We start from the raw sequence: 26,613 nt of genomic DNA on the forward strand, positions 1-26,613 counted from the left end.
TTCAGTCGATCGAGCAGAATAATCACTCAATCGACCACCTTCCTCCCGCATCTCACTCGATCGAGTAACAAAATCACTCGATCGAGAACTGTCCTCCTGCATGTCACTCGATCGAGAATAGATATTACTCGATCGAGGACTTTCTTCCTGTACAGCGCTGATATCCTCGCATAAACTCTGGAAATACGATAGAAATTCGTCATCCGAAATATAGAAATCATTTTCAGCATTGGGCAACGCGGGTTCTTCATGGGAAAAACCGCTCTTGGTCAAGTACACCTCTTCTGGTTGCCGATCATCCAACCCAGCTGTTAACCGAGCAATTTCAGACTGCAGCTCAGTGACTTGAGCACCCATATATCTATCATATTCTAGAATTAAGGATTTCAGCTCCGCGATTTCTTTTTTCTGTATATCACGAGGATCTTGTTGCGGTGGCCATTGATGGGGTGGATGTGGCGGCACAACTACAGCTGCATTGTGCTCAAGAAGACCACATCCCCAAGATTTCTTCCTTTCCCAACTAGCAGGTTTCTCAGCTTGGGCTTCAAACTGAGCAATTAGTCGGGAGACAGATGTCATCTTGGCAAGAGGGATCGAAGGTACTCAAGCCTTCCCTTCGATAATCTCCCTCGCAGCTGTTTAATACACCCGTAGGCCTATCAAAACAAAGACTAACGAAAAAGATAAGACGGCCTCAAGGTAGTTAGTCTTCCCTTGAGGCGAAAGGACAAACAAAATAAAACAGATAAGAAGCGTCGCCTCCCCGGCAACGGTGCCAAAATTTGATACTGTCGTTTCGTACCAAAAATAAATACCTAAGTTACTACTAACGTCGGTCGGTAAGTAGGGTCGATCTCCACAGGAGGCTAAGTTGCTATCTATCTGTTTAATTCGGTCCTGTCACGTCGGTGTCACGAAATGGGGTTTTGAATTGATTGTGAACTAACTAAACTACGAAACTAAAGGCAAGAGAAGGGAATAAAGGAAATTAAAAATAAGAGAAAGGAAGTATGTTAGGAGTCGGTCTACCGTGGCAGCTATCAGATCTTATACTATCGGGAATACTAAGGCGATTAGACTATTGATAAGAAGAGCTATGGTCGTCACCTTTCGGTCCTTAAACCGCCCTAGAGCGTAAACAGCTTAACTTTCGCCCTCACTGCAATACCCTATTGTAATTAAGCAAGCCTTCCCTTCCAATCTTTCGATCTAGGTCGGGGTTAACTAGATTTATGGTCTCCCGCATGCATTCATTCGACCGGATAACAATTAAATTGCCTAATACAATTCCTATCGCAAGACTAATCTATATAAGTCAATTAAAACATCGCTACCACGGCTTCCCTAATCCTAACATACTAGGGGAATTAGCTATGCATAATTAAGGGAGAACAAGGAATAAAGAAAGAACAAATAATAAACATTAAATTAAATTAAAGAGAGAAAAGGGAAGAAAGGATTACTGAAATAAATGATCCGGAAATGAAAGAACAAAAGTAACAGTAGCAATGACCGAAGAAAAGGTAATTAGAGAGGTGAAGAGGGAGTCGGGTAACGTCCTCCTCTTAGATTTATTTTATAGCCTAAAAGCATAAACCTAATCTAAGCTTAACGTAAATTGAGGCCCAATAGCTTGTAATTGCTCGATCGAACAGTTAAGTCACTCGATCGATCAGTTCTGCGTCTGTTTACTCGATCGACCAAAAGATAAGGCTCGATCGAACAGTTTGGCCACTCGATCGAACAGTTCTGCGTCATTTACTTGATCGACCAATAAAACCGCTTTCGATCGAGTGGTTCCTGGTTCCAGCTCGTGTTGGTCTTGTAATTTGGTCTTTTAGCTCCTGAAATAGCTTCACGCATCCCAAAACAGCAATATTTCCCGCTCCAAATTATCTCTTCCTCCAAATGCATGCAAAACGGACGGTAAATGACTTGATTTCACTACTTTATGGCTCATTCCTGCAAATAAGACAAGAACTTCCAAAGTATGAAATTCGGGGCATATTCGTAGCAAATAACTACTAAAATAGCATAAAGATGCGTGCAAGAATAGACTAAAAAGACTATATAAAATGCACGTATCAGTTGTACTTAGGTTGTCACAATTAAAGGGGGTTTATAATCTAAACTAAAGCAAAGCAAGTAAATAAAAAGAATTAAATCAACAAGAAGAAAAACACTAGGGTGTCATGGGTTCATAGGGAAAACATGGTATAATCACAATAATGAGTCAAACAAACGATTATAGTTGTGTTGGAATCAAGTTGATTTAAGTCTTACAATTCCTAGGGAGACTTAGGTCTCAGAGTCGAGTTGATTTATAGCTTAATACCTACAACGACTTGGATCTCCCTATTCAACTATATGCATAGTCTAACAATCCTTGAGTTGATTTATGTCTTACAAGTCTTGTTGAAAAGGTAGAGAATCATGCTAGGTTGTCAATCAAGCATTTCATTAAACATAACAAGTGCATAAGTTGAAAACACAAGAAACAAACATTCATATAAACTCATTAAGTATCATGGATCTAACACATAATTACTCCCCTAATCCCCCACTAACCCTAATTAAGAGACTACTCACAAGTCATCATGATTAACATGTCATAACTGGTGTCACATTTTAACAAGCATAAACGTGATGATAAAGTGAAGTATAATAAACAAAGGATTAATAAGTAGTTAAAGGGAGATTGAGAAGTAATACCAACTAATTGAACAATAAAAGGAAGGAAATCTTGAATAAAGATGAAAACTTGTCACTAATCTTCAAGCATAAACCCAAGGAAATCCAATAACAATGCTAGATCTAGAAGTATCTGAAGAGTAATTAAGGAAACATTACATTAATTGGGGAAAGATTATGTCTAATCTACTCCAAATTATTACAAAGAGGGTATATATAGTAAGTAAGTTTTAGGGTTAATTAGGGGCTTAAATGAAGGTTAGGCCCATTAGATGAATCCACCACTCACTTCTCCATGTTTGCAATTATTTTTGATGGCAAAATCAGTATAAATACAACATATTTTCTGATTAATAAAGTCACAAAATCTACTCTCTTAAGTACAATACACCATCTATATTAGAGAGTGTGAATCTATATTAGTGAGTGTGAGGATTTGAAACCGAAATCAAATTACACTACAAAGGGTTTTTGGAAACAGGTTAATACAATCGGGTTTGATTAAAGCTGATCAGAAATCCATAGCAATGAGTGGAGGTTTAGTTCTCGATCTTATTTTATCGCTTCGGCTATTTATTGTTGTATGTTTATTCAATTTTTAAAGATGCTATTAGAGCATCCGCAAAGGTGGGAAAATAGCTCCCCATCTTTCTCTCCTCATATGGGCATCCTCATTGTTGCACCAACCTCCCCATTATTTGAGGCTACACTGTTTTTAGGGAAGGTCCCAAAAAAAAAAGCAAGACAATTTGGGTTACTTTTGGGAGGTTCCCAAATGTTTGTGTGTGAATTGGGGAGCTTCATTATTGCATAAATGTAGTTATGAAATGTGGAGGGTAAATGAAAAAGTTGGTGGAAAATGAGGTGGACGAATAAGAGAAGGAAAGAGAAAATATGGGGAGCCCCATTGTTGCGGATGCTCTTACGATTAAAGAACTACTCTTTGAGCTTTGAGGCGGGAGAAAGAAGAAAGTTTCCAACAATTCAAACGCAATTCCTTTGTTATGTCTCCCCTCTCACCTTCCCTTCACCCTTGTAAGTATCTAACAATGCCTAAAACCAGGAGCACAACAACAAGTAGTAGTAAATCTAGTAAAATTGTGACTAATTCCAAAAGAAAAAGGGGTCAAAACCCAAAACCCTCAGAAAATGCTCAAGTTGCAGACATTGAGGATTTATTGAATTTCAATGAGCAGGAAATTGGGGAAATTAGGGTTTCTATGTTGGATTGGTATGATAAGAATAAGAGGGATTTGCCTTGGAGGAGATTAGATGATGATGATGATGATGTTGATAGAAAAGGGTATGGGGTTTGGGTTTCTGAAGTCATGTTGCAACAAACACAGGTTGCTACCGTTGTCGATTATTATAATCGTTGGATGGAGAAATGGCCAACTCTTCACCTTCTTTCTCTTGCTTCTGTTGAGGTTCCTTCTCATTTCGAATCCTTTTTTACATTGGGCCCCACGCTGTCAACTATATGACTTTGATCATTTATTTGTGTTCAACCTTTGTTGTAAAAGAAGATTGCTTTTTTCGGATTTTCTCTTTTGTTTATTTACTTCATTTTGTTCCGAGATATATTTTATTAGCTTTATTGTGTGTAGTGTTCTGGGTTTGAGTTTGCTCCACAAGAACCTAAAAATTTGACCTTTATCAAGTGAGTTTGTGGAATGAGTAGGTGATTCTTTTTTATGGGTTTATATGGTTGTTACATATATGAGATTGAACTCTACTTTATATGTACATGAGAATGATGAGATGTCTCACATGTAAGACGGTCTCAATTGTTTCACTCTCACACAAGACTCCCTGCTGGCTGTTGTTTAGTTGATATGAAACAACTTTCACACGTTTCCTGGAGCATGGGTAAGACCGTAAGATTGCTTTCACACGGTTTGTAGCTTGTAAGTTCGCATGTTCTCTCGCAAAGGTTAGCGTTGGTAAACCCAAGTAAGTTATAGTATGAAGGAGCTGGGGGATACTATCTTCATATCATACAGTTCTCAACTACTTCTGGGGGACTCATTTTGGACTTTTCAAGGTGCAAAACGACATTTTTATCAAACTATAGTTTGAGCTTAGATTTTAAAGACTGCATAGCGCAACCTTGTGCTGAAGTTTGATTAACGCAGGATCATAACTAAAGCTGTTCTCAAGTTTGTTGAGTGAGAGATGAAGCATTAATTTTTGCCGTTCATGCTATTTTGCAGGAGGTAAATGAAATGTGGGCAGGCTTGGGATATTACAGGCGAGCTAGGTTTTTGTTAGAGGTAAGCGTTCAAATATCTTTTATCATTTTTACTCTTTCCTGGAAATTCTATTTTGGGTTTTCTCATATATATATATATTATTGTGTTCTTGTGTTTTCTCATTTATACCCCTTCTTAAGTCGTCAGTTGCCTTCCAACTTCCTGCTTTAACTTAACTAACACCATCTTCTCATCTCCTCCCTCATCTTAACCTCATCTCCTCCATCATCTCAACCCTATCTCCTCCCTCACTTATTATTCATGGTTGAGGTTGGTGAGTGTTGTGGTGAAGAGAGTGATGGTGTTGTGAGGTGGCCGTCTGATTTGGGAGTCTGGTGAAGTTGCGACTTTGGGTGTTGGTGAATGTTGTGGGCTCATGGTGATGTGACTTGAAGGTTAAAGGTGGAAATGGTGGTCTTATGGTGGTTTGATTTGAGGATAGGTGTTTTGGAAAGGTGGTGAGAGTGGTGGAATGCAAGAATGAAAAAGTGATTTGGAGGCAGCACGACAAGCTGTTGGGGTTCTTGTGATGGTCTAGTTTGAGGGGAAGTGATGATAGTGGCAGACGACGGTGTTTCAGTGGAAGAGCTTGGCGGTGGTGGTTAATATGGAGGTTGATGGTGAACTTGATGGTTTAATGGTGAGAGATGGTGAACTTGTATGAAGAGAGGATGAGGTCAACTAACGGACTTACTTGACGGAATCAATTTGTTAGGCCATGTTTGGGATAAGTTGAAAAGTATAGGGGTATAATTGGGGTCTGGTGGTAAGAAAAAAGTAGGGGTATAAATGAGAGAATGCACAAACATGGGTAATATATTTATATATGAGAAAAACCCTTCTATTTTTTTATTTATTTATTTAAGGAGTTTCTTTTTTCCTACTAGTAACTTGATTGAGTTTACGCATGATTCTATAGTGATTTCAGTAACAATTTTAATGTTGCCGATTAACAAAAAAGAAAAATTAAAAGTCAAGTCACTACAGTACTGAATCTTGTAGGCTAGCCAGTGCAAATGTTTGATAGCTGATCCAAATCTTATAAAAATTTATCGTTTGTTAGCTAGAATGCTACCTCATCAGACCCGAACACTCGGCACTTCATGAAAAGAAGAGGGAGGGAGGAAAAACTGATGGTCAAAGGGAGAACAAATGGTCGAAATGTTATGTTATTGTTGTCTGACACTCTGACTCCATTCCACCTTTTGTTCCAGGGGGCAAAAAAGATTATTGAAGAAGGGGGCCAATTCCCTAGAACAGTATCGTCTCTAAAGAAGGTCCCTGGTATTGGGGATTATACAGCAGGCGCCATTGCTTCCATTGCATTCAATGAGGTGAATAAGTTGTTATTGGAGTACTTTCGTTTATTAAGAGGACTCTATGGTTAGGCGCTTGAGCATCTAAGTCTTCTATCTCAGTCTGTGCCTCTTGTAGATGGCAATGTTGTTAGGGTTCTTGCACGGCTCAGAACTATATCTGCTAATCCAAAGGACTCGGTGATAGTGAAGAAATTTTGGTGAGTTTAAAGCCTTCATATCTTAGCTACCAAAGTCATATGATTGTTTCTATCGTCTTACTCTGCAGATGTTAAATTAATAGTGAGATTTTATTTGTACTCTTGGTTTGCAAAATCATTTAATATACCCCTAAATTTGATGACATGTTCTCAACAGCTGATTCTATTATGTACCAGGAGATTAGCAGGTCAATTGGTCGATCTGTGTAGACCTGGAGATTTCAACCAAGCACTTATGGAGCTCGGTGCCACAGTGTGCACTCCAACAAGCCCAGGCTGCTCTAAATGCCCTGTTTCTACTCAGTGCCAGGCATTTTCACAATCTCAGCAAGGCGGCCCAATAGTCACTGATTATCCTCCAAAAGTCATCAAGGCTAAGCAGAGAAATGAAATAGCGGCTGTATGTGTTCTAGAGATAATAGAGAACCAGAATTCAGTGGAAGATGCCCATAATTCAAATCAGTATCTTCTTGTTAAGAGGCCTGAGAAAGGTTTACTTGCCGGTCTTTGGGAGTTTCCTTCTGTTCTCCTGGAAAAGGAGGCTAGTATGGCAATTAGGAGAAAAACAATTGACAAATTCTTAAAGCAATCATTCAATCTGAACGTAAATGAAAACTATGAAGTGATTTTGAGAGATGATGTTGGGGAGTATGTTCATGTCTTCTCTCATATACGACTGAAGATGTTTGTTGAAGTCTTGGTTATACAACTAAAAGGTCCGTGTAATTTCTTCTTCCTGCTTGTCACTATTCCACTCTTTGCTAATTTCCTGATATCTGTTGTTTGTAGTTTGTACTTAGTAAACACATATATGTATACTCACATATGTAGGTGGGCTGAATCTCTTGCAAAGCGAGCCAGATGAAGGAAGTATGGTCTGGAAATGTGTTGGAAGAAAGGAACTTTCAAGTATGGGCTTGACATCAGGTGTAAGGAAGGTAATGCTTTCCTGTTCTTCCGGTTCTCTTCCCAATTTCTTGTAGATACTCGTGAAAATCCTTTCTGTTTTTTTGTTGTCCTCAACAAAATGAGTATTTTCTATCTGCAATTTTTTGGCTTTACAAATGAATTTTTATAGTTTTTGTATAATGATGGCTGATATATGATTGGTCTCTCTTCTGACCTGTACCTCAAGTTAGAAGTTGAGCACTTCAGTTAAGCATGTTCTTTTCCGATCATGGCTGCAGGTTTACACAATGGTGGAAAAATTCAAAGAAAATAGCCAGACTAATTCTATTTGCACACTGAAAGCCACAAAATCAAGAAAGGGAAGGTGATTGATATTTATTTATCAAAAGCAAGGAGTTTGTGGAGATGGTATTCTAAATGTGTGCGTACAATCTGCACATTTCAGAAACGCTCGAGTAGAGTTATTGTTTTAAAATTTTGATGTAGTATGTTATTGGTCTTTGACGTCTACCTCAAGGCTGCCATGTCGGACCATTTTGTGTAAGATTTTGCTAATGACCCTTGCTCACTGGGTGATGAAATCTATCAAGAAATCACAAGAGATACATTGGGACTTCAAGTTGCTGGTTTTTGTCATCAATTTCTCGACATGTATCAACCATTCAATTCTAGTTTTTACAGGCAATTTCTCGATTCTGTAGGCAGCTGTATCATTGAATTGTTCTATCATTCATCTAGGAAATCCTCGTGTAGCAAAATGGGTCACTAAAAAGTACCAATTAAGTACCAGATTGTTGATGCATTTTATGACGCAATTTTCATCGTTGGCTATGTTGAAATAGCTTTGTGTTATTAGCAAGCGCAAAGTAGCGTACACATGATCCCTTATCGACCAACACAAAGGCATGAGCCATTGCGGCAATGGAGTAATGTCGTTTGCAATAGCATGGTGTACCGAGTTATGGTAAATTTATAAGATACGGTGTGCTCGTGATTATCACATATTCACATGTGTGCATGGTTGGTCTATACAAACTTACTGCTACACATTTGAAAGTGGTGACATCAAGATTTGGCCTTCATAAGAATGGACCACACCTTTGGGACCTTACCGTTTCGGATGGCAAAGGATGTCTATCAACTCCCAAATTTTTTTTTTTTGAATAATCCTTATTTTAATAAAAACAAAATATAAATGGAATTTCAGTGGCATATAACTTCCCAAATTTGTGGATATCTGTTATTTAATAAAAACAAAATATAAATGGAATTCATTCATTCATTCAGTATTCATCTTAACACTTAAAGCTCATCTTTCAGGCATAAGAAATAAACTCAGTAACTAATTAACTATGCATGTTTATTGAGATAAACAGCTAAGAATAATTAGCAGCCACACTCGAGAGAACCGAAGTGAAGATGGCATTTGCACCTGTCGGAGTGTCAAGGTAATTTCTTCATCGTCTTTTACCGTGTTTTTATCTCAGTTTTAATCCCCTAAATTTTGAACTTGTAAACTTGATCATGAGATTGCAGAATCCCTTTGCTCAAAGCTGCTTCTTTGGACTCAAATGGAAGCACTTGGGTTTCTAATGGTTGCTCTTTAGCTCCAACTCGCGCTGATGTTACCTGGGTATGTTTTCTTTCCGTTGATGCATCTTATATTACATGTCCTCATTGATTCATCATATTTCTTAGATACCCTTTCTTATGTTAATTTCGACAACACTCTTAGATACCCTTTCTTATGTTGATTTCTACAAGACTCTTGGACACGATTCATACGAAACATGTGCTCTCAAGTCTCGTAGTTTTTCGATATTTTCAGTGAAGGGTTGGTAATTTTAAAATTTCTGCCCTACAATACAAGTTCCCTCAACTCTCTTTCCCGCATACTCCGCGGCCATTGATGGCAGGAGTCTTTAGAGGTCTGTTTTTCACATATATATATACATGATCCAACATACACAAATTAGCCCATCTGCCCTTTCGAAAATAGTAAGTTTGGCATTAAGAAAATACTTACACATGTTGAGCTTTGTACTTAACTAGTGTGTACCCGTGCATTATACATCTGATACCAATTAAAGGAAAATATACGTTTTTCCTTCTCAATTATTTTGTCTTTTCTTTGACTAAAATACTTTTTACAAAGAATAAAAAAGATAAACAAATAATTAGAATGGAGAATGAGTTATTTGAAAATTTGGTACACATGCATATACTCATCGAGAATGAGTTATTGGAAAACCCTCGCTTATAAAGGGATACTATAAAAACTTGTTTATCAACATAGGTTTACAACTATAGGTCGTACTATAAATCTTTTATGAAGTGATTAGGAAGGGTGGTGTTTCGGGGCTATCGGTGGTGAAGGCACAAATTGAGGTGAAGAGAGTACATTGGTGATGGTGGTCGTCTGATAGTGGTATGGTGATGATCTCATCATGAAGGTGGCATTAATAGTTGTTATAACCCGTGGTGATGTGACGATAACCTGTCAACTATGAGTCAAACGTGTGGGAGATAGACTAATTATGTTAAACCTTATGGACTTGTTTTTGTTGTTGATCATTAATATTAGTTCAGTATTTTTTATAATGGGTTTCTCAAGAAATATGTACATAGAATCTGACCATTTGAGCCACCTCAACACTTCACCGCCACTCATTGTGAACTAAAACAATCGAAATCTGCTTCTGTTTATCAATCACTCGCTGAGCAATCACACTTCGATCTATCTCTACCTAAGTCTAGAAATATTCACCCGCGAAATAATACCGACAAAAGTAATAATTTTAAGAATTATTAACTAAATTATTATAAGTACATAATACATTCTCCGTCATAATAAATTAGTTTCCTTAGCTTTATTCTATTTTTTTAGGGAAACGATCGATCTATTCTTTAATTATGAAAAGCCATCAATAAGTCAGACGATACAATTTCAACAATCAAATCCGGGCACATGTCCACCCGAATTCTCGTGGAAAAATCTAATGAGCATTAATAACGAGACATACAATGCGTGACCTTTTCACCCTCCCGCCTAACAAAGTTTAAGTTTAAGTTTAATTCTACATGCTAAAAGTTATTAACAAGTTATTAACAAAAAGAATCTCTCCGACAATATTTCCAAAGTAGCTACCTTTTGTCTTACTGGCCTCTAGATACTTGACGAACTTTCTACGATCAGATTCGATGATCACCTTTTGTATTCCCATTTGCTAAAATTCAATGATCATCTTTTGTATCCTAATTAGCCTGGCCATGATCATTCCTAAGTGAGCAGCCTTTGCTTCGACAACATCAACATCCCATATTTGTCTCAATTGCTATACACCAACATGCCTAACCACACCCATATGGTCTCAGATAACCATACCCAGCCCGCATCCCACCTCACCAGATATCACTGCAGCAACATTTACTTTCCACACATCAGGGAGGGACATTTGAAGCCAAGATGTACTTCTCCTTTTCCTCGGGCGTGGCCACATTAGCATCAACCTAGCATTATAATAAATTTCAATTTTGGATGGCCTCCCGTCTAGATTCTTATTTAATAGAGTTAAACAAAGATCGTCTAAGCAACGGCTGCTCGCTCTTCGAACTCCTTCAGGGGAATGGCTTCATGAACCATCTGATATTGAAGCTGAGGTACTCTCTTACCTTCGTGATCTCTAGGCGCCGCACCACCTCCATCTCATGCATTCCCCCGATAATTTTGATGCTTTTCTGTCATCTCTTGAGCTTCCGTCTCTTACCTCTGCTGAAAGCTCCATGCTGACTTCACCTTTCACAGCTTCTGATGTCCTACGCGCGCTCCGAAGTATGGATGGTTCGAAATCTCCAGGGCCTGATGGATACTCAACAGGCTTTTGTACCAGGTCGTCTTATGTCGTCTTATGTCTGATAGCTGCATCATTGCACATGAGATACTACATTATGTGAATAAGTCTAAGAAGGGTTCTAATTGTTACGCTGTTCTTAAGCTTGATATGCATAAGGCATTTGATCGGGTTTCATGGCATTTTCTTATGGCTGTCATGCGCCATATGGGGTTCCCTTCGGTTTGGCGAAATCTAATTTGGGAGTGTATCTCCACGGTCTCGTATAGGGTTCTCATTAATGGTGAGCCCTCTGCGTCCTTCCGCTCCTCTTGCGGTCTTCGTCAGGGTGACCCTTTATCACCCTATCTTTTTATTATTTGTATGGAAATCTTATCTCGACAGCTGACTAAAGCTGAGAAAGCTGGCAATCTTCTGGGCCTCAAGATTTCAAGATATGCCCCTACTATTTCTCACCTTTTTTATGCTGACGACGCTCTCCTATGTTGTAAAGCTACTTCTGCCTCTTTTGAGGTTTTACGGGATCTTTTCAAGGAATTCGAGTTTGTTTCGGGATAGATGATAAATCTGAATAAATCCTTCCTAAAATTCAGCCCTAACGCGCCTTCCGATTTTCGATCGCATTTGTCTTCAATTCTGAAGATGACGACTACTAGCTCTTTTGGCAACTACTTAGGTGTGCCGGTTGATATCCCACGTAAACGATCTCAGGCTTTCCACCCTCTCCTTGACAAGCTGACAACGCGCATTGCCTCGTGGTCATCACTTCATCTTAGCCAACCTTGTAAGTTGATCGTCATCTCTGCAATTCTGCTTGCCTCACTTAATCATGTAATGGCTACTGTTCCTATTCCCCTTGGGATATGTCGTAAGATTGATTCTCTGATTGCCGCTTTTTGGTGGCGCAATGACTGGAAACGTCATTCCATCCACTGGGTTTCAAGAGAAGTTTTGCAAGCACCTAGGGATTGTGGAGGTCTTGGCATTAAAAACACCTTTATTTTAAGTCGCCCTCGCTTCTTAAAAATTTTTGGCGAATTAAATCTCACCCTTCGGTTTAACCGCCAGTATTTGGTTCCAAAATATGGCGCGACTTGCCCATCCCAAACAGCAAAATCTCGCATCTCACAACCATCTTTTTTATGGACCGGCATTTGTCGTGCGGTAGCTGCTTCTACACCAGCCCTATGCTGGAAAATTGGAAATGGTAAACTGATTAATCTTTGGTCGAGCCGTTGGATACACGGTGAGCTTCCCTCTATCCACCCCTCTGCGACGACTCCTCCTCCGTCTTTATCTGCCCTTTTGCTCCCTTCAGCGGCCGGAATCCAGTGCAGTTTTTTTTTCGTTATTTTGACGCTCGGTGTGCTAAGGAAATCATCACTATGGAGCCTCCTCTCTGCACTCGAAATTGATGACTTCCTTTCGGAAATTTACGGAGGATGGCACTTATTCTACTAAATCGGTTACTATTTCCTATGGTCTAAGGTTTCCGCTCACCTACTCTATCTTTTGCCAATAAGTTCCCGTGGAAACTCATATGGAAGTTGCGCGCCTCAACTAAGTTCCCACTTCTACTATGGAGATTGGCGCACAACATTCTCGCAACGAATGTAAATTTGGTGTCGAGGGTGCAAACTCGAGTCCTCTTTGCCACCTATGTCACTCTTCACCAGAGACTACGGAGCATTTATTCCGTTCATGTACGGTAACACAACATATATGGAAATCCTCTGCGCTTGGAATTAACACTTCAAAAATCCTACCATCCCCTTTACCCGCCGCTCGTTTTTCTCTCCTATCTTCAACGTCAATCCTCTACTTCGGATAACCGTCTACTTTATTTCATTTGTGTTCTTCGGCCATCCGGACAGTTCGGAATTCGGTGGTTTTTCAGGATGGCCCGATGGATCCAAGGCGTATATGTCATCTTACGGATCACCTCGCCGCTTCCCATACCCAACTTCCCGGTATTTGGTCTTCTCTGTTCGTATCCTCTCCAAAGGTGACCAAACTCTCTTGTCTTTGTCCAATCACCACAACCACTTCACCAGCAATGTCTCTTTCTATGTTTTGATTAGCGGATCAACACCAAAGAACAGATTTAAATTGCTCCATTTCGAATCCTTTTAAGGACTACTACTCATACTTCTACTACTCTCACTACGATCCGAGTCCGTTCCTATTTTGCAGCATCTACTAGAGCTCTTCTATTAGCTATGCGTCGTGCCCACTCTTCGGGCTACGGTTCTCACCTTCAAGGTTTCTTGTCGACAACTATCTTCCGTTACGCGGCTAATTTGTCGGTACCAATATGTGTGCGGAATTCTTTACATGAAATCCGCAACTTACTTGTTCTTTATCCTTCCTGGTCTGTAAGTCTAGCTACAGGCTAGAAACTTTTATGTACTTGTTTTTTTAATATAATCGGTTTATTGTTGTCAAAAAAAAAAAAAAAATAATAATAAATTTCAAGAAGCTTCATTCTTTGAAGCAAATTGGATAAGGTCCTCTGTTGTGAACAAATAAAAAAGTTAAACATTCCAATGCATTTAGATTTACAACAACTTCCGTGTAAAATAAAAAACATAGGAACCTAAAATTAGTTTTTCACACTCATTTAAAACTAAACATATCACATATACCGTGTAAATAAAACAATAGAAACTACAGTTTTACTAATCGAAATTATATCCCCTCCCCTCAAATCCAAGTCCCCTTATTTTAGAGAGGAATTTTGAGTTCATCAGAACTCAAATTGAAAGGATGGAGTAACTGAATTAGAATTTGAAAAATTAGTAAACAGTCGCAGTAGAGAAAAAGCTTTAATAAAACATTTTGGCGCATTTGAACGATGTCGAGTTCCTAATTTCTTCTGATCAAAGATTTCAACATTTACCAATAATCATAAAATATAAAGACGTGTTGATTACTTTGATAAAATGAATATGAAATAACGTATTCCACAAATTTTTAACTACATTTCAAAAAGATATACAAAACTTGATGGATGATTAGATTGTATACCGGTTAATCGAATGGATAAGAAGAAGCAACGTATATAAAGGACTCGACGCCAAAACACTGGCTTCTTTGTTGCTGCTCCCTTATTCTTTAAGGTCGAATTTACCTGACATAATAGTTTAGAAAATTATACTCCGTAACATGAAAAGTTGTCATTGGCCCAAATTTTAGTGAAACCTTATAATAACATCGAAAGAAATTACATGAAATGTTCATAAATCGAAAAGAAATGGTAGTAGTATACTAATTGAAGCTCTGCATATAAACTATGGAATTTATACTCGTCTGCAACAGTTAACATACGTTCAATCGTACTTTAATTCAGGATTAAAACTCAATCAAAATCCCTATTCGATGGTCAATCATTTCAAATAAACTAAATTAATGGTCCAACATTCACCTTAAATCACAATCAATCAAAACGTTAGAATCTGAAACTTAAAACAATCGAAAACAATACCAAATAATGCCGCCATCTTCATTTTCGCCAGAGAAAAGTTTTGTTTCGGTGGTGACACTAATCCAACCTGCCATCATTGTAGGCGGTATGACTATTACGAAAACAAAGAACAATAAATCTTACGGGATATAGGAGAGATTTTGTCGTGGCGTGACGAGAATCACTGCCCTAAAGTTGAATTTGCCTCGCTAGATACACACGGCCTCTTGGCAACCAACCCTCAGGGTTACAAGACGTCCGAGTCTAAGGTGTACGACAAAGACTCAGAATGAGGACTACTTGCAGAACGTTGCCAAATATCAGCTTTATACAAGAGAAATATTTAGAGAGGAATAGAAGAGAGAATAATTGTTGTTTATTTTGGAATGACAAAATAGGTAGTATATATAGGTACAAAAGGGAGGATCTAGAGGCGTATTAAATATCGTCTTGTAATTTGTTTTTTAAAAGACCGCACAATTAGCATGGAGAAGGCAACACTCAGTTTAGAAGATTAAGTAATCCTTATAGAAGACTGTGCATTCGGTTTTCGGAAATTGTGCAAAAAATATGGAAAAAAATGTGATCTCACACCCAAAAGGTGCCCCTTCACTACTACACCTAGTGCAATTAAAGTGATCACTTATATATAAACCATAAAACTCCAACCGGGCTTGGTCAAGGACTCCCTTACCAATGTGGGATGGAAAATAGCTTCTTTTGAAGTACCACTTTTAACAATCCTCCAGATGATTCAAAAGAAGAAAAGAATTAGCTGATATAAAGCAACGGAACGTAAGTCTTAAGATGACAATGTTCTTGAGGAATTGAATTGTCACCCAGTGCATACAATTACCTGCTACAGCCGTATCGAGTTGCTCTTGGCATTGGACTCTCCACGGTGGTTTGTAACAGATAACTGCACACAAACGTGCATTCGAATCCGCGTTCGTCCTCGCGAAATGTCATGAAAGGTGCCCCTCACATGCCTGAGATCTCGTGAACCGCTCTAGAGGTCGTAAAGCCTACGAACCTCATAGGAGGTAGGACATTTCCTCCACATTCACATAGGTAAGTCCATCAGGTTTATGGACTTATTAAGAGCTTAGCTCATTCTTCCTCCCATGACAGTTATAACCCCATATATAAAATAAATACTACATCATGTTTTATTAAAATTAGGAATGGTAGTAGTATTACAACATGATATCCTCGTGACTTTGTTTAACCCATTGAACTTGGTTAAACCCAAGTCGAGGAGCTCCGTCACAATTCACTCCCAAATAGGCTTTAAACCCATTCCTTGTGCTCACTCCAGCACTAACTTCTACCATGGCCATTGGTAGGAGGATCTCAATATCCTCTTCACAATTTACGTACGTACATTGTGTAAGGGATCTCAATATCCACTTACAATTCACAGCCTTTTTGAACACACTATTTGATCAGATTATCCATCACTCTTGATAATCTGCCAAAAAATCGGATGCTTCAGATTATGATGCATGAGAATTAATGGAGTTAAAATATTCCCACAAAGGAATATAACCACTTAGCCATTCAGCTTTTTATCCTGCAAATTTTTCACAATATATTCATACTCCATTACATATTCAACAATGCAATTATGCATCTATAACTTGCATGATATAGCATTATGAAAGACACCGTTTTCCAAAGTCAAATAAATATCATGATTATTCGACATTCAATTAACTTGCAAACTCATTCGCAAAGATACAATTGTTTTCGTGGATTAGCTTACAAAAAATCATGGTGTCTATCACCTATAACAACGACATAAGCTATATCATATCTCTCATAACGCATACAAACATCATATATATGAATGTAAACTCAAGTATATGTCTTAATTAAAAGCTCATATCTTAGTGTTCCCATCATCACCAACTTCCGTTAAAGAAACATCGCAAAATCAAAACCAAATAAATATAGATTATGCGTCTTTTACCTCTTCTTGGTTCAAAATAAACATTTATACCAAATAAAAAGTAATTACTCCAACATGTATTACCAGACAACCATTCATAAATTTCATAAACAGAGAAACAAGTTTATACAAATAATCTCAATATTAGTATGTCTGTTAATCAATCCCATGTAATATGTAATTATCACCACTTTTAACACTGAAACTCAATTGTCTTACGAATAAACTAAGGGCAGTCGAGTCTTCCCTTTACCGGACACCCCCACAATCCCCTTCTTACCTCAAAGCCTTGAATAAGCAAACATCCTCTAATCAGACCAATCATGCTCATAGGAATTGACAATGTTAATAAAACGTCCTGCTCAACAATAAAACATCAAAGTAGTGAAATAGGTCAATATCTTAGGCTCGGCTAGCAATCAGGAATTCAGCACAATGATGAAAGATTACACATGTCATCAATTTTCCAACATTGTCATATAGGTATCTATTAAACTCATAAACAAGATGCCAAAAATTCATTGTCGTCTTAACCAACAATACATATCAAAGTTTATTAGATTCAAAGTTGTCTTGCACAATATCGTACACTAATTTCTTTTAACACTCTCCATGTATATCCAAGTATATCACATAAGGGATACATATTTCATGAATTAGAGAGGATGGAAACAACTTTACAAAGTTTACTCAAAAGACAGGTAGAGCAGTAATCTACTCCCCCACATGTTGTCACGACATACACAAGTGACAACACAAGATAGTAAAATATTCACAAATGTCTGAGAATGTATATGAGACCGTCACACAAAATTTATTAGGTTTTACACACACATTTTGTTAGGTCACGTACTTACTTTATTCGGTAAATCATATAAAAAAGCAAAATTTGTCTCATACTAAAAAATAAGAAAGAACTCGAGTTTGCCTCATACAATATAATCATATACCGACATATGTTCGATCCTTATCTTCGGGTGCAGCAACAAACATAATACGGAGTAATAATAAATATAATACACGAGTCACATATTCAAATTACCATTATATCTAGCAAAATCAAGAGGTAAATTAGGTATCACAAACTTTGCGTAATGACAAAGCATAGATACTCAAACATGCTAACCAAAACATTGTTATAAGCACATCATATTTAAACATTTTTACCACTTGAACACCAACCGAATAAGAAAACAATCTACGCAAATGACTCATTATATATACCCGAGTATAAATATTCGTTGATTGAAATAGTAAATATACTCGTTGTTTGTTTACCATTACGTTCAACAATTTAAGTACTAGAACCACCATATCATGGAATTAAGCAAAACCAACCAAGAATTGAAACAATTGTTCAACACTGACAAGTTTTTTTTTTTTTTTTTTTTAGTGAAATATTTGACTAAATAATTATATCTATAAAAGATTACTCAATCCAAATTTGATATAGTATTATGTAGGAAAATTAAGCCTTGAGAATATTAGCAACTCGATATTCCGTACATTATAATTACTCACACGTCAATATCATTCTTCCAAATTCCAAAACTGTTGACATTAAGAAAAACAAATATGGATTTTGACAAAGAAAAATCAGAGACTACCAAATACTTGTTTCCTGGTACATACAGGTTCTTTGTTCTCATTTGTATTCGTCTTCTTATGAAATATTTAAACGACAAAGGGTGCTTATGACCGGCTAATAGCAAAATCCAAGTTTATCATGTTCTCATTTTTACCATCAATATTGCTCATGTCAGCAACCTGTGTCTAGGCTCGAACAAATTAAAATATCACAATACAAAAAGCAAAAATGACAGCTTACGAAAACAAAGAGTTTATAGCCTCGTTAATTAAAGGTTTTGCTAAAAGTAAAAAATTCAACTTTAGATTGTAGGCGGTATGACTATTACGAAAACAAAGAACAATATATCTTATGGAATATAGGAGAGATTTTGTCGTAGTGTGACGAGAATCACTGCCCTAAAGTTGAATTTTCCCCGCTCGATACACACGGTCTCTCGGCAACCAACCCCCAGGGTACACGACGTCCGACTTAGTCCGAGTCTAAGGTGTACGACAAAGACTCAGAATGAGGACTTCTTGCAGAACGTTGCCAAATATCAGTTTTATACTAGAGAAATATTTAGAGAGGAATAGAAGAGAGAACAATTGTTGTATATTTTGGAATGACAAAATAAGTAGTATATATAGGTACAAAAGGGAGGATCTAGAGGCGTATTAAATATCGTCTTGTAATTTGTTTTTTAAAAAACCGCACAATTAGCATGGAGAAGGCAACACTCAATTTAGTTTACAAGACTGAGTAATCCTTATAGAAGACTGTGCATTCAGTTTTCGGAAATTGTGCAAAAAATGTGGAGAATAAGTGAGCTCACATCCAAAAGGTGCCCCTTCTCTACTACACCTATTTTTTTTTTTTGGGATGACGAGGGGGTTGAATCCCCCTCGGGCTCATGCATTCCTGCACCACCACATGGACCATGTAAGCCACCCCTTCGGGGGCTGCAGTGGCCAAGATCATCGCCCCAACTAGTAGTCGAACCCGAGACCTCTCAACTCCTGCATTTCTGCAAGATTCAAGGTTTAACCCGGCTACAACTGGAGTAACACCACTTGATTCTACTACACCTATTAGTAGTGCAACTAAGGTGATCACTTATAAACCATAAAACTCCAACTGGGCTTGCTGAAGAACTCACTTACCAATGTGGGATGGAAAATAGCTTCTCTTGAAGAAACACTTCCAACAATCATTGATCAGGTTAAATCTCGATTAGTTAATTTGATGCATTTGCACAACCAATCAATTTCGCAAATAGGGAAAACTATTAAGTAATCCCCAAATTAAATCACATCTACAAAAACACTCCGTATCAACTAAAACAATTCTAAAGGAAAAAAAAAGGAATTACCGACAACAATTGTAATCGAGAGAATGAAGTTGATCATTGTCGTCGCAGAAAAGCATCGCTGCGGTGGTTATTGATGCGGCAGCCTTTCAGATTCATCAAAGGGTTCTTAATAGAGTTCAAGGAAGAAACGAACGGATGATAATTGTCAATTGATAAGGAAGAGTGGCTGAGTGGGAGTTAGTGGATATTTTATTGTTCCGTACTACGTATTTAACTGCCGATCCGTATGTCACCCTTGAATAACAGGAACAATTTGGTTTGGTTTGGTTTGATTATGCAATTAGAAACTGACTCTAAAATGTTGTTTAATTAGTCTTGTGTAAAACATTATACATCATGCTTTGTTTTATGTTGGTGTATATTAACATGGTTAAGAGAACCATAATACTGGAATGTAAAATATTTTCACCATTGTAAAAAAAAAAGTTAGTCTTGTGTAAGATCGTGTTAGACGGAGCAACATAGTATTGCTAGCATAAAAAAAGGTACATAACATCAAGGCCATTGTACATCATGCATATTGAAGATAATCCTTCCACATCAAGTCAACCATAATCCCATGATTATAGCAACCATATCACAGCCGATTGATTCCTTATATTGTGCATATTATTAGCTTATTTGTTACCTTAACAAATTATTGTTTCCTAGTCTAATTGCTAATTTGTAGGATCTTGTCCCTTCTTGTAACTATAAATATTGATGTACATTACTCTTCATGAATATACAACAAACACATTCTTTACATGGTATCAACTCCAATATCGATCCTAACCTCGCTTCTTGTTCTTGTACTCGTCATTCATGTACCCATGGCCAACCAATCCAACGCCCTAATTCCGAATGTCGATGAACCAACAAAATCCCTTTTGTCCATCTCCTTCCCTACCTGCACAAAACTAACACCCACCACCTACCGATCATGGCGATTTCAGATCACCCGACTCCTTCAAGGTTTCGGCTTATTCTGTTTTCTCGATGGCACATCCACACCACCACCAAAAACAACCACACCCACACCCACAGAATCCAAACCCAACCCCGACCCCGTACCAAACCCTGCCTTTAACACATGGTTCAAACAAGACCAACTCATTTTGGGTGCTCTTGCTGGAACCCTTGCTGACTCGGTCTCACCCATTATCCTCGATGCAACCACTTCCTACGCCGCCTGGACCCTTCTCGAAACAACCTACGCAAACCCCTCTCGCGGCCACATACTTCAATTAAAAACCCGTCTTCGTAACATCACTCTTGGTGACAAATCAATCTCGGACTATATGCTCGAGATCAAAAACTGCGCTGCCAATCTAGCCCAACTAGGAAAACCCGTCGACGACGAGGATATCACCTCCCAAATCCTCGATGGTCTCGACCAAACCCTATATAAATCTGTCATCGATGCCGTTCGCGCACGAGATGTACCCATCACCTTCGAAGCCTTGCACGAAAAACTCATCAACCACGAACTCATCATCCACAAACAAAACTCGACTACCACCTTCAACCCCTCCGCTCATGCTGCCACTGCCCGTCACTACACCCCCTCTGCCCCACGCTATCAACAACCAGCCACCCAAAACCGCACCACCTATCACTCCTCGAATCAATCTCGCTACCCACAACCCACCCAAAATAACACCCAAGTCCCAAAGCCCATTTTAGGTCGATGCCAATACTGTCGCAACAAGGGTCATGTCATCTCTGACTGCCCCGACTTTAAGCGCGGCTATCCCAATGTCACATTTCCTCCTCCACCAACTAGGCAGAATCGACCCTATGCCCATACTGCCTCGGCCTCCTCGAACCCGTCCTCTGCCTCCTACCTTGTCGACAGTGGTGCTTCGCACCACATTGTCGATGACCTAAACACCCTCTCCCTCCACACCTCCTACGATGGACCCGATGACCTAATTATTGGAGACGGATCCTCGCTTCAAATAACCCATCATGGTTCATTCTCTTATCGATCTCTTCATTTCAATAATGTCTTAGTTGTTCCAACCATATCTCGTAAATTACTTTCAGTTTCTCAATTTTGTAAAGACAATAATGCTATTGCTTATTTCTCATCCGATTCTTTTTGTTTTAAGGAAAAACAGACGGGGGAAACACTCCTTCAAGGCCACTTCCGTGAAGGCTCCTATGAATGGACTCCGTCACCTCCAACCCAAGCTTACTTCGCAACCTCAAGCTCTTGGCATCACCGTCTTGGGCACCCTTCCAATGCCACTTTAAAATTATTAAACACCAATTTCAATTTATATATTTCCAATTTTTCTCATTGTACTGCTTGTCTAATAAATAAAAGTCAAAAATTACCGTTTTCCGTTTCAACACTCACCTCGCAAGCTCCTCTCGACCTCGTCTATTCAGACGTGTGGACTGCGCCTCTACTCTCCCATGATCATTTTAAATATTATATCATTTTCGTCGATCATTTTAGCCACTATTTTTGGCTATATCCCATTAAAAATAAGTCCGACACATTAATCACCTTTCATCGTTTTAAATCTATTGTCAAAAAATATTTCAATAAACCAATTCCGCAATTTTATTCCGATAATGGTGGGGAATACAAAAAGTTAAATCCCGATCTTCTTGACAATGGCATTACCCATCTCACTTCGCCACCTCATACACCCGAGCATAACGAGTTTGCAGAGCGACGTCATCGACACATCTTCGAAACCGGGCTCGCCCTTCTAACCAACGCTCATCTTCCAACCACCTTTTGGCCATAGGCCTTTTCAACAGCCGCCTATCTTATCAACCGATTGCCTAGCTCAACCCTTCAAAACAAATCACCCTACGAAATACTCCATAATCAACCTCCAAACTATCAGAAACTTCGCCCTTTTGGATGTCTCTCATTTCCTTGGCTCCGTCCATACACCACCCATAAGCTCGAAAACCGCTCCACGCCATGTATCTTTGTTGGTTATTCCACCACACAAAGTGCATACCTTTTCTATGACCCTTCATCTCGCAAGCTATATACTTCTCGTCATGTTCGTTTCATAGAAAACGAATTCCCATATCCCACCCTCTCCAAAACCGCACCATCCGCCCCTCCTTCCACTGATCGATGGTGTACCCTTACACTTCCTCTTCTCGACCTTCGCATACCTCACACCACGACAACCCCTCCTAACCCAACTCCACTCCCTAACCCTCCTGACCCGACCCATACTACAACGACCCAATCCCCTCTCTCACCACGCACCCCTGTTACCCCATCTGACCCCACCCCCAATTCCCCTTCCTCCTCCCCAAACACGCCTACCTCTACAATGTCCTCTACCACCCCTCACTCGCCCCCCACCCCACCACCGCCACCTCCACCATCATTTCACCGTCACAACACCCGCCTATCCAACAACATCACTTGCCCTAACCCTCGTTATGCTAAGCTAGCTCTCTCGCCCATTACTCACACCACACCGACAACAACAAAACAAGCTCTCGTTGATCCACGATGGCGTACCGCCATGATTGATGAACACCAAGCACTCCTTCGTAACCAAACTTGGACACTCGTACCCCGAACTCAAGCTCAAAACCTAATTGGCTGCAAATGGGTATATAGAATTAAGTACAATCCGGATGGAAGCTTAAAACAACACAAAGCTCGACTTGTTGCTAAAGGATTTCATCAAAGGCCGGGTATTGATTACTCGGAAACCTTCAGTCCCGTTATTAAACCCACAACAATACGACTAATTCTCACCATCGCTGTTTCTCAAAATTGGCATCTACGACAAATTGATGTCAATAATGCTTTTCTTCAAGGTAATCTCACTGACACTGTTTTCATGATTCAACTCCCGGGCTTCGTTGACACAAACAAACCCGATTATGTTTGCAAACTCAACAAAGCTCTTTATGGGCTCAAACAAGCCCCAAGAGCCTGGTACACCGAACTCAAAAACTACTTACTTACCAACGGCTTCAAAAACTCGATTTCTGACCCGTCCCTCTTCATTCTTGTCACGGCCCAAACAACCCTCCTCGTCCTCGTCTATGTTGACGATATCATTGTCACCGGTCCTAATGCAAACCATATCACTGCCTTCATCAAACAAATTTCAACCAAATTCTCATTAAAAGACCTTGGTCCATTATCCTACTTCCTTGGTATTGAAGTCACTCCTACAAAACTTGGTCTTCACCTCAACCAAACAAAATATCTCTCCGACCTATTACACAAGTTCAACTACCAAGATTGCAACCCTTCATCCACACCCATGCTTCCACACCCTCCACCTACTGCCGAACCAAACCAACCCAAAGACAACGAAACAGACTACCGCGCCATCATTGGTAGTCTCCAATATTTATCCCTTACAAGACCCGACATTGCCTACTCCGTTAACAAACTTGCCCAATTCCTTACTCATCCTACCACTCTTCACTGGACCGCCTTAAAGAGACTACTTCGCTACCTTCGAGGTACTCTCCACCTCGGTGTTCAGCTCACCAAATCGACCCCTCTTCGCCTCCACGCTTACTGCGATGCAGACCATGGTGGTGATACGAATGATTATGTCTCAACCTCTGGTATGATTGTCTATCTTGGCTCTAACCCGATCAGCTGGTCATCACGAAAACAAAGAGTTGTCTCACGATCGTCCACTGAAGCTGAGTTCAGGGCTGTCGCAGACACGACTGCTGAACTTCTTTGGCTGACATCCCTTCTTCAGGAGCTCGGTATTCATATCCCTCGCCCTCACGTCATCTTTTGTGATAATCTCTCTGCCACTCATTACTCCGCCAACCCCGTTTTCCATTCAAGAATGAAGCATCTCGCGCTCTCTTTTCACTTCGTTAAAGAGCAAGTCCGTCTCGGCCTTATTCGTGTTCAACATATCAACGGTACTGATCAACTTGCTGACACACTTACGAAACCCCTCCATAAACCGCGCTTTACTGAGTTATCATCCAAGATCGGACTTCGCCAACGCCCGTCCATCTTGAGCGGGAATATTGAAGATAATCCTTCCACATCAAGTCAACCATAATCCCATGATTATAGCAACCATATCACAGCCGATTGATTCCTTATATTGTGCATATTATTAGCTTATTTGTTACCTTAACAAATTATTGTTTCCTAGTCTAATTGTTAATTTGTAGGATCTTGTCCCTTCTTGTAACTATAAATATTGATGTACATTACTCTTCATGAATATACAACAAACACATTCTTTATTGCTAGCATAAAAAAAGGTGCATAACATCAAGGCCATTGTACATCATGCAATGGTCCTATTTGAGTACTTACTTTTGTTAATTTTTATGTAACTGACATATAAACACTGCTTTAGCTTGCGATTACCAAATCAGCTGCACGCAAACCCATTGTATGCTCGGCTGTTCAAGAATCATCTACTCCAACAGGTGATCTTTTTAATCTTACAAATCAGCCAACATTTCATGTTGAATGATGAGAGAGAGTTTCTATAATTAATCCAATATCTTTTTAGTAGTTTCTTCTGAAACAAAGGAAGGAAAGCCCGAAACAAAGCCCGAAGTGAAATCAGAACAAACGACCACACCTGCCAAGCCAAAACCTGCAGCGAAAGTAGCACTAAAAGCATTACCCGAGATGATGGAGGAAGATGTGATTCCTTCTCTACGATCAATTCTCGAAAGCCAGCAAGACATAACAGAACTTGAGTTGGTCTATAAGGATAATCAAGTTAGGCCCTTTCTTTATCTGTTAATGCACCATTATACTGTATGTACTTCATTGTAAATCTTACAGATGAAGATGTATTGCTAAGTTGTTATACTTTGCTTTTGTGGTTCCACAATGACCAGCTCCAAGGTTCATTTCTGCAAAATGGAAAACCCTACACCTTTTGGGCCTTCTTCCCTGATGGAAATCTTACAGGTATCATGTTTGGAAGTAGAATGTAGGAATATATCAATGTCGAAAAGCGGTTATGCAGTCTATGGCAACACGTATATTTTACTCATGTTTTCACCAAGTTGGTATTGTAACTTGCAACACATCAGTGATAGTACATAAACTGGCTCTTGGACTCTTTAATTCAATCGGGTTGAGTAGTGAATGCTTAACTTAGTTTTTGGGCCCATATACTTGTTGGTACATAAACTAGCTCTTTGTTCTTTGATTCGTCATTTGAAGTAGGGAAGAGTAGAATGATCCGTAGTTAATCTTGTCATCAACTATCTCTAATTTTGTATTACATAATTTTATCTGGGTTTGTTTTGGACAGGTCCAAAGGGATTTTCGCTGTCGTCGTATGGGTCGGAAGTGAGCACTGTGGAACCTTTCCTAGTTGATGAGAAGAAGCCAACAGCCAAACAAGTTGTGTTTTGGGTTGAGAAGCGATTGGCAGCTCAAGGGATCATTCCTGTTTGGAAACAATGATTTCCGTTTTCAATGTTTTTCCTCCCAATGTAATGATTACACGTCCTCCCAATATATGCAATTTGATTGAGCCGCAGTTGAGTTCATTCAACTCAGTTCATAGATCTCTCAAATGTGTCAGAAATCCGTTCAAAACCAGAACAGTTCTATTCAAACAAGCTTCAAAAGTTCTTAATTCAAAAAAGATGGATATGGGGTAGTTCAATATAGTCAATAAAATGTTAACGCAATTAAGACTCTGTTTGGTAAAACTAGTTGAAATGGTAGCTGGAAACTGAAAAATTAACCGAAACTCGAAAGTTAACTGATAAGGTAGCTGAAAATTAGGAACGGATGAGGTAGCTGATAATATAAAAAAAATGTCTGGCAAACTAACTGAAAAAGTATCTGATTTTGATGAAATGACGTACAAGAATATGATAATTATTTAATAGCATAGAATTAATGGGTTAAAAAGGAAAATAAAATCAAATCAGATAGCTAAAATCTCAAATGCTACCATAGGTACCATGCTAACATGGAAGAAATTCGGGCTACTCGGTCACTCGGTCTTACACGACCCAATTAATAAACACTCCCGACTCATTAAACATACTTATTTCTCATTAACAAGTATAAACTCATTTTTTTTTCATTAG

The 26,613-nt window shown here is 39.0% G+C and overlaps 2 protein-coding genes and 1 long non-coding RNA gene across 4 annotated transcripts; 2 read left to right on the forward strand and 1 right to left on the reverse strand.

Moving 5' to 3' along the window:
- The first annotated feature begins 3,597 nt into the window (after positions 1–3,597).
- On the forward strand, positions 3,598–8,171 carry LOC141608558 (adenine DNA glycosylase). The gene is made up of 7 exons (XM_074427900.1): positions 3,598–4,121; positions 4,908–4,967; positions 6,161–6,280; positions 6,365–6,462; positions 6,640–7,178; positions 7,294–7,400; positions 7,650–8,171. The coding sequence occupies exons 1-7, from the start codon at positions 3,699–3,701 to the stop codon at positions 7,737–7,739; spliced, it is 1,437 nt and encodes a 478-aa protein (XP_074284001.1). The 5' UTR covers positions 3,598–3,698; the 3' UTR covers positions 7,740–8,171.
- A 405-nt stretch (positions 8,172–8,576) lies between these two features.
- Positions 8,577–26,070, forward strand: LOC141608563 (uncharacterized). 2 transcript variants are annotated; one of them, XM_074427906.1, is made up of 6 exons: positions 8,577–8,819; positions 8,908–9,004; positions 24,903–24,975; positions 25,062–25,276; positions 25,399–25,471; positions 25,821–26,070. In XM_074427906.1, the coding sequence occupies exons 1-6, from the start codon at positions 8,791–8,793 to the stop codon at positions 25,973–25,975; spliced, it is 642 nt and encodes a 213-aa protein (XP_074284007.1). In that variant the 5' UTR covers positions 8,577–8,790; the 3' UTR covers positions 25,976–26,070. The 2 variants fall into 2 exon arrangements, with proteins under 2 accessions (XP_074284007.1, XP_074284010.1); XM_074427909.1 differs by having other exon boundaries at positions 25,065–25,276.
- On the reverse strand, positions 10,250–19,230 carry LOC141608572 (uncharacterized). Its single transcript, XR_012527016.1, has 3 exons — positions 14,707–19,230; positions 14,204–14,352; positions 10,250–10,881 (listed from the first exon to the last, which is right to left on the reverse strand). It is a non-coding gene; the product is annotated as an uncharacterized LOC141608572 (long non-coding RNA).
- Positions 26,071–26,613: the final 543 nt, after the last annotated feature.

This window comes from Silene latifolia, chromosome 1 (genome assembly GCF_048544455.1).
Source record: "Silene latifolia isolate original U9 population chromosome 1, ASM4854445v1, whole genome shotgun sequence".
NCBI classification, from domain to species: Eukaryota; Viridiplantae; Streptophyta; class Magnoliopsida; order Caryophyllales; family Caryophyllaceae; genus Silene; species Silene latifolia.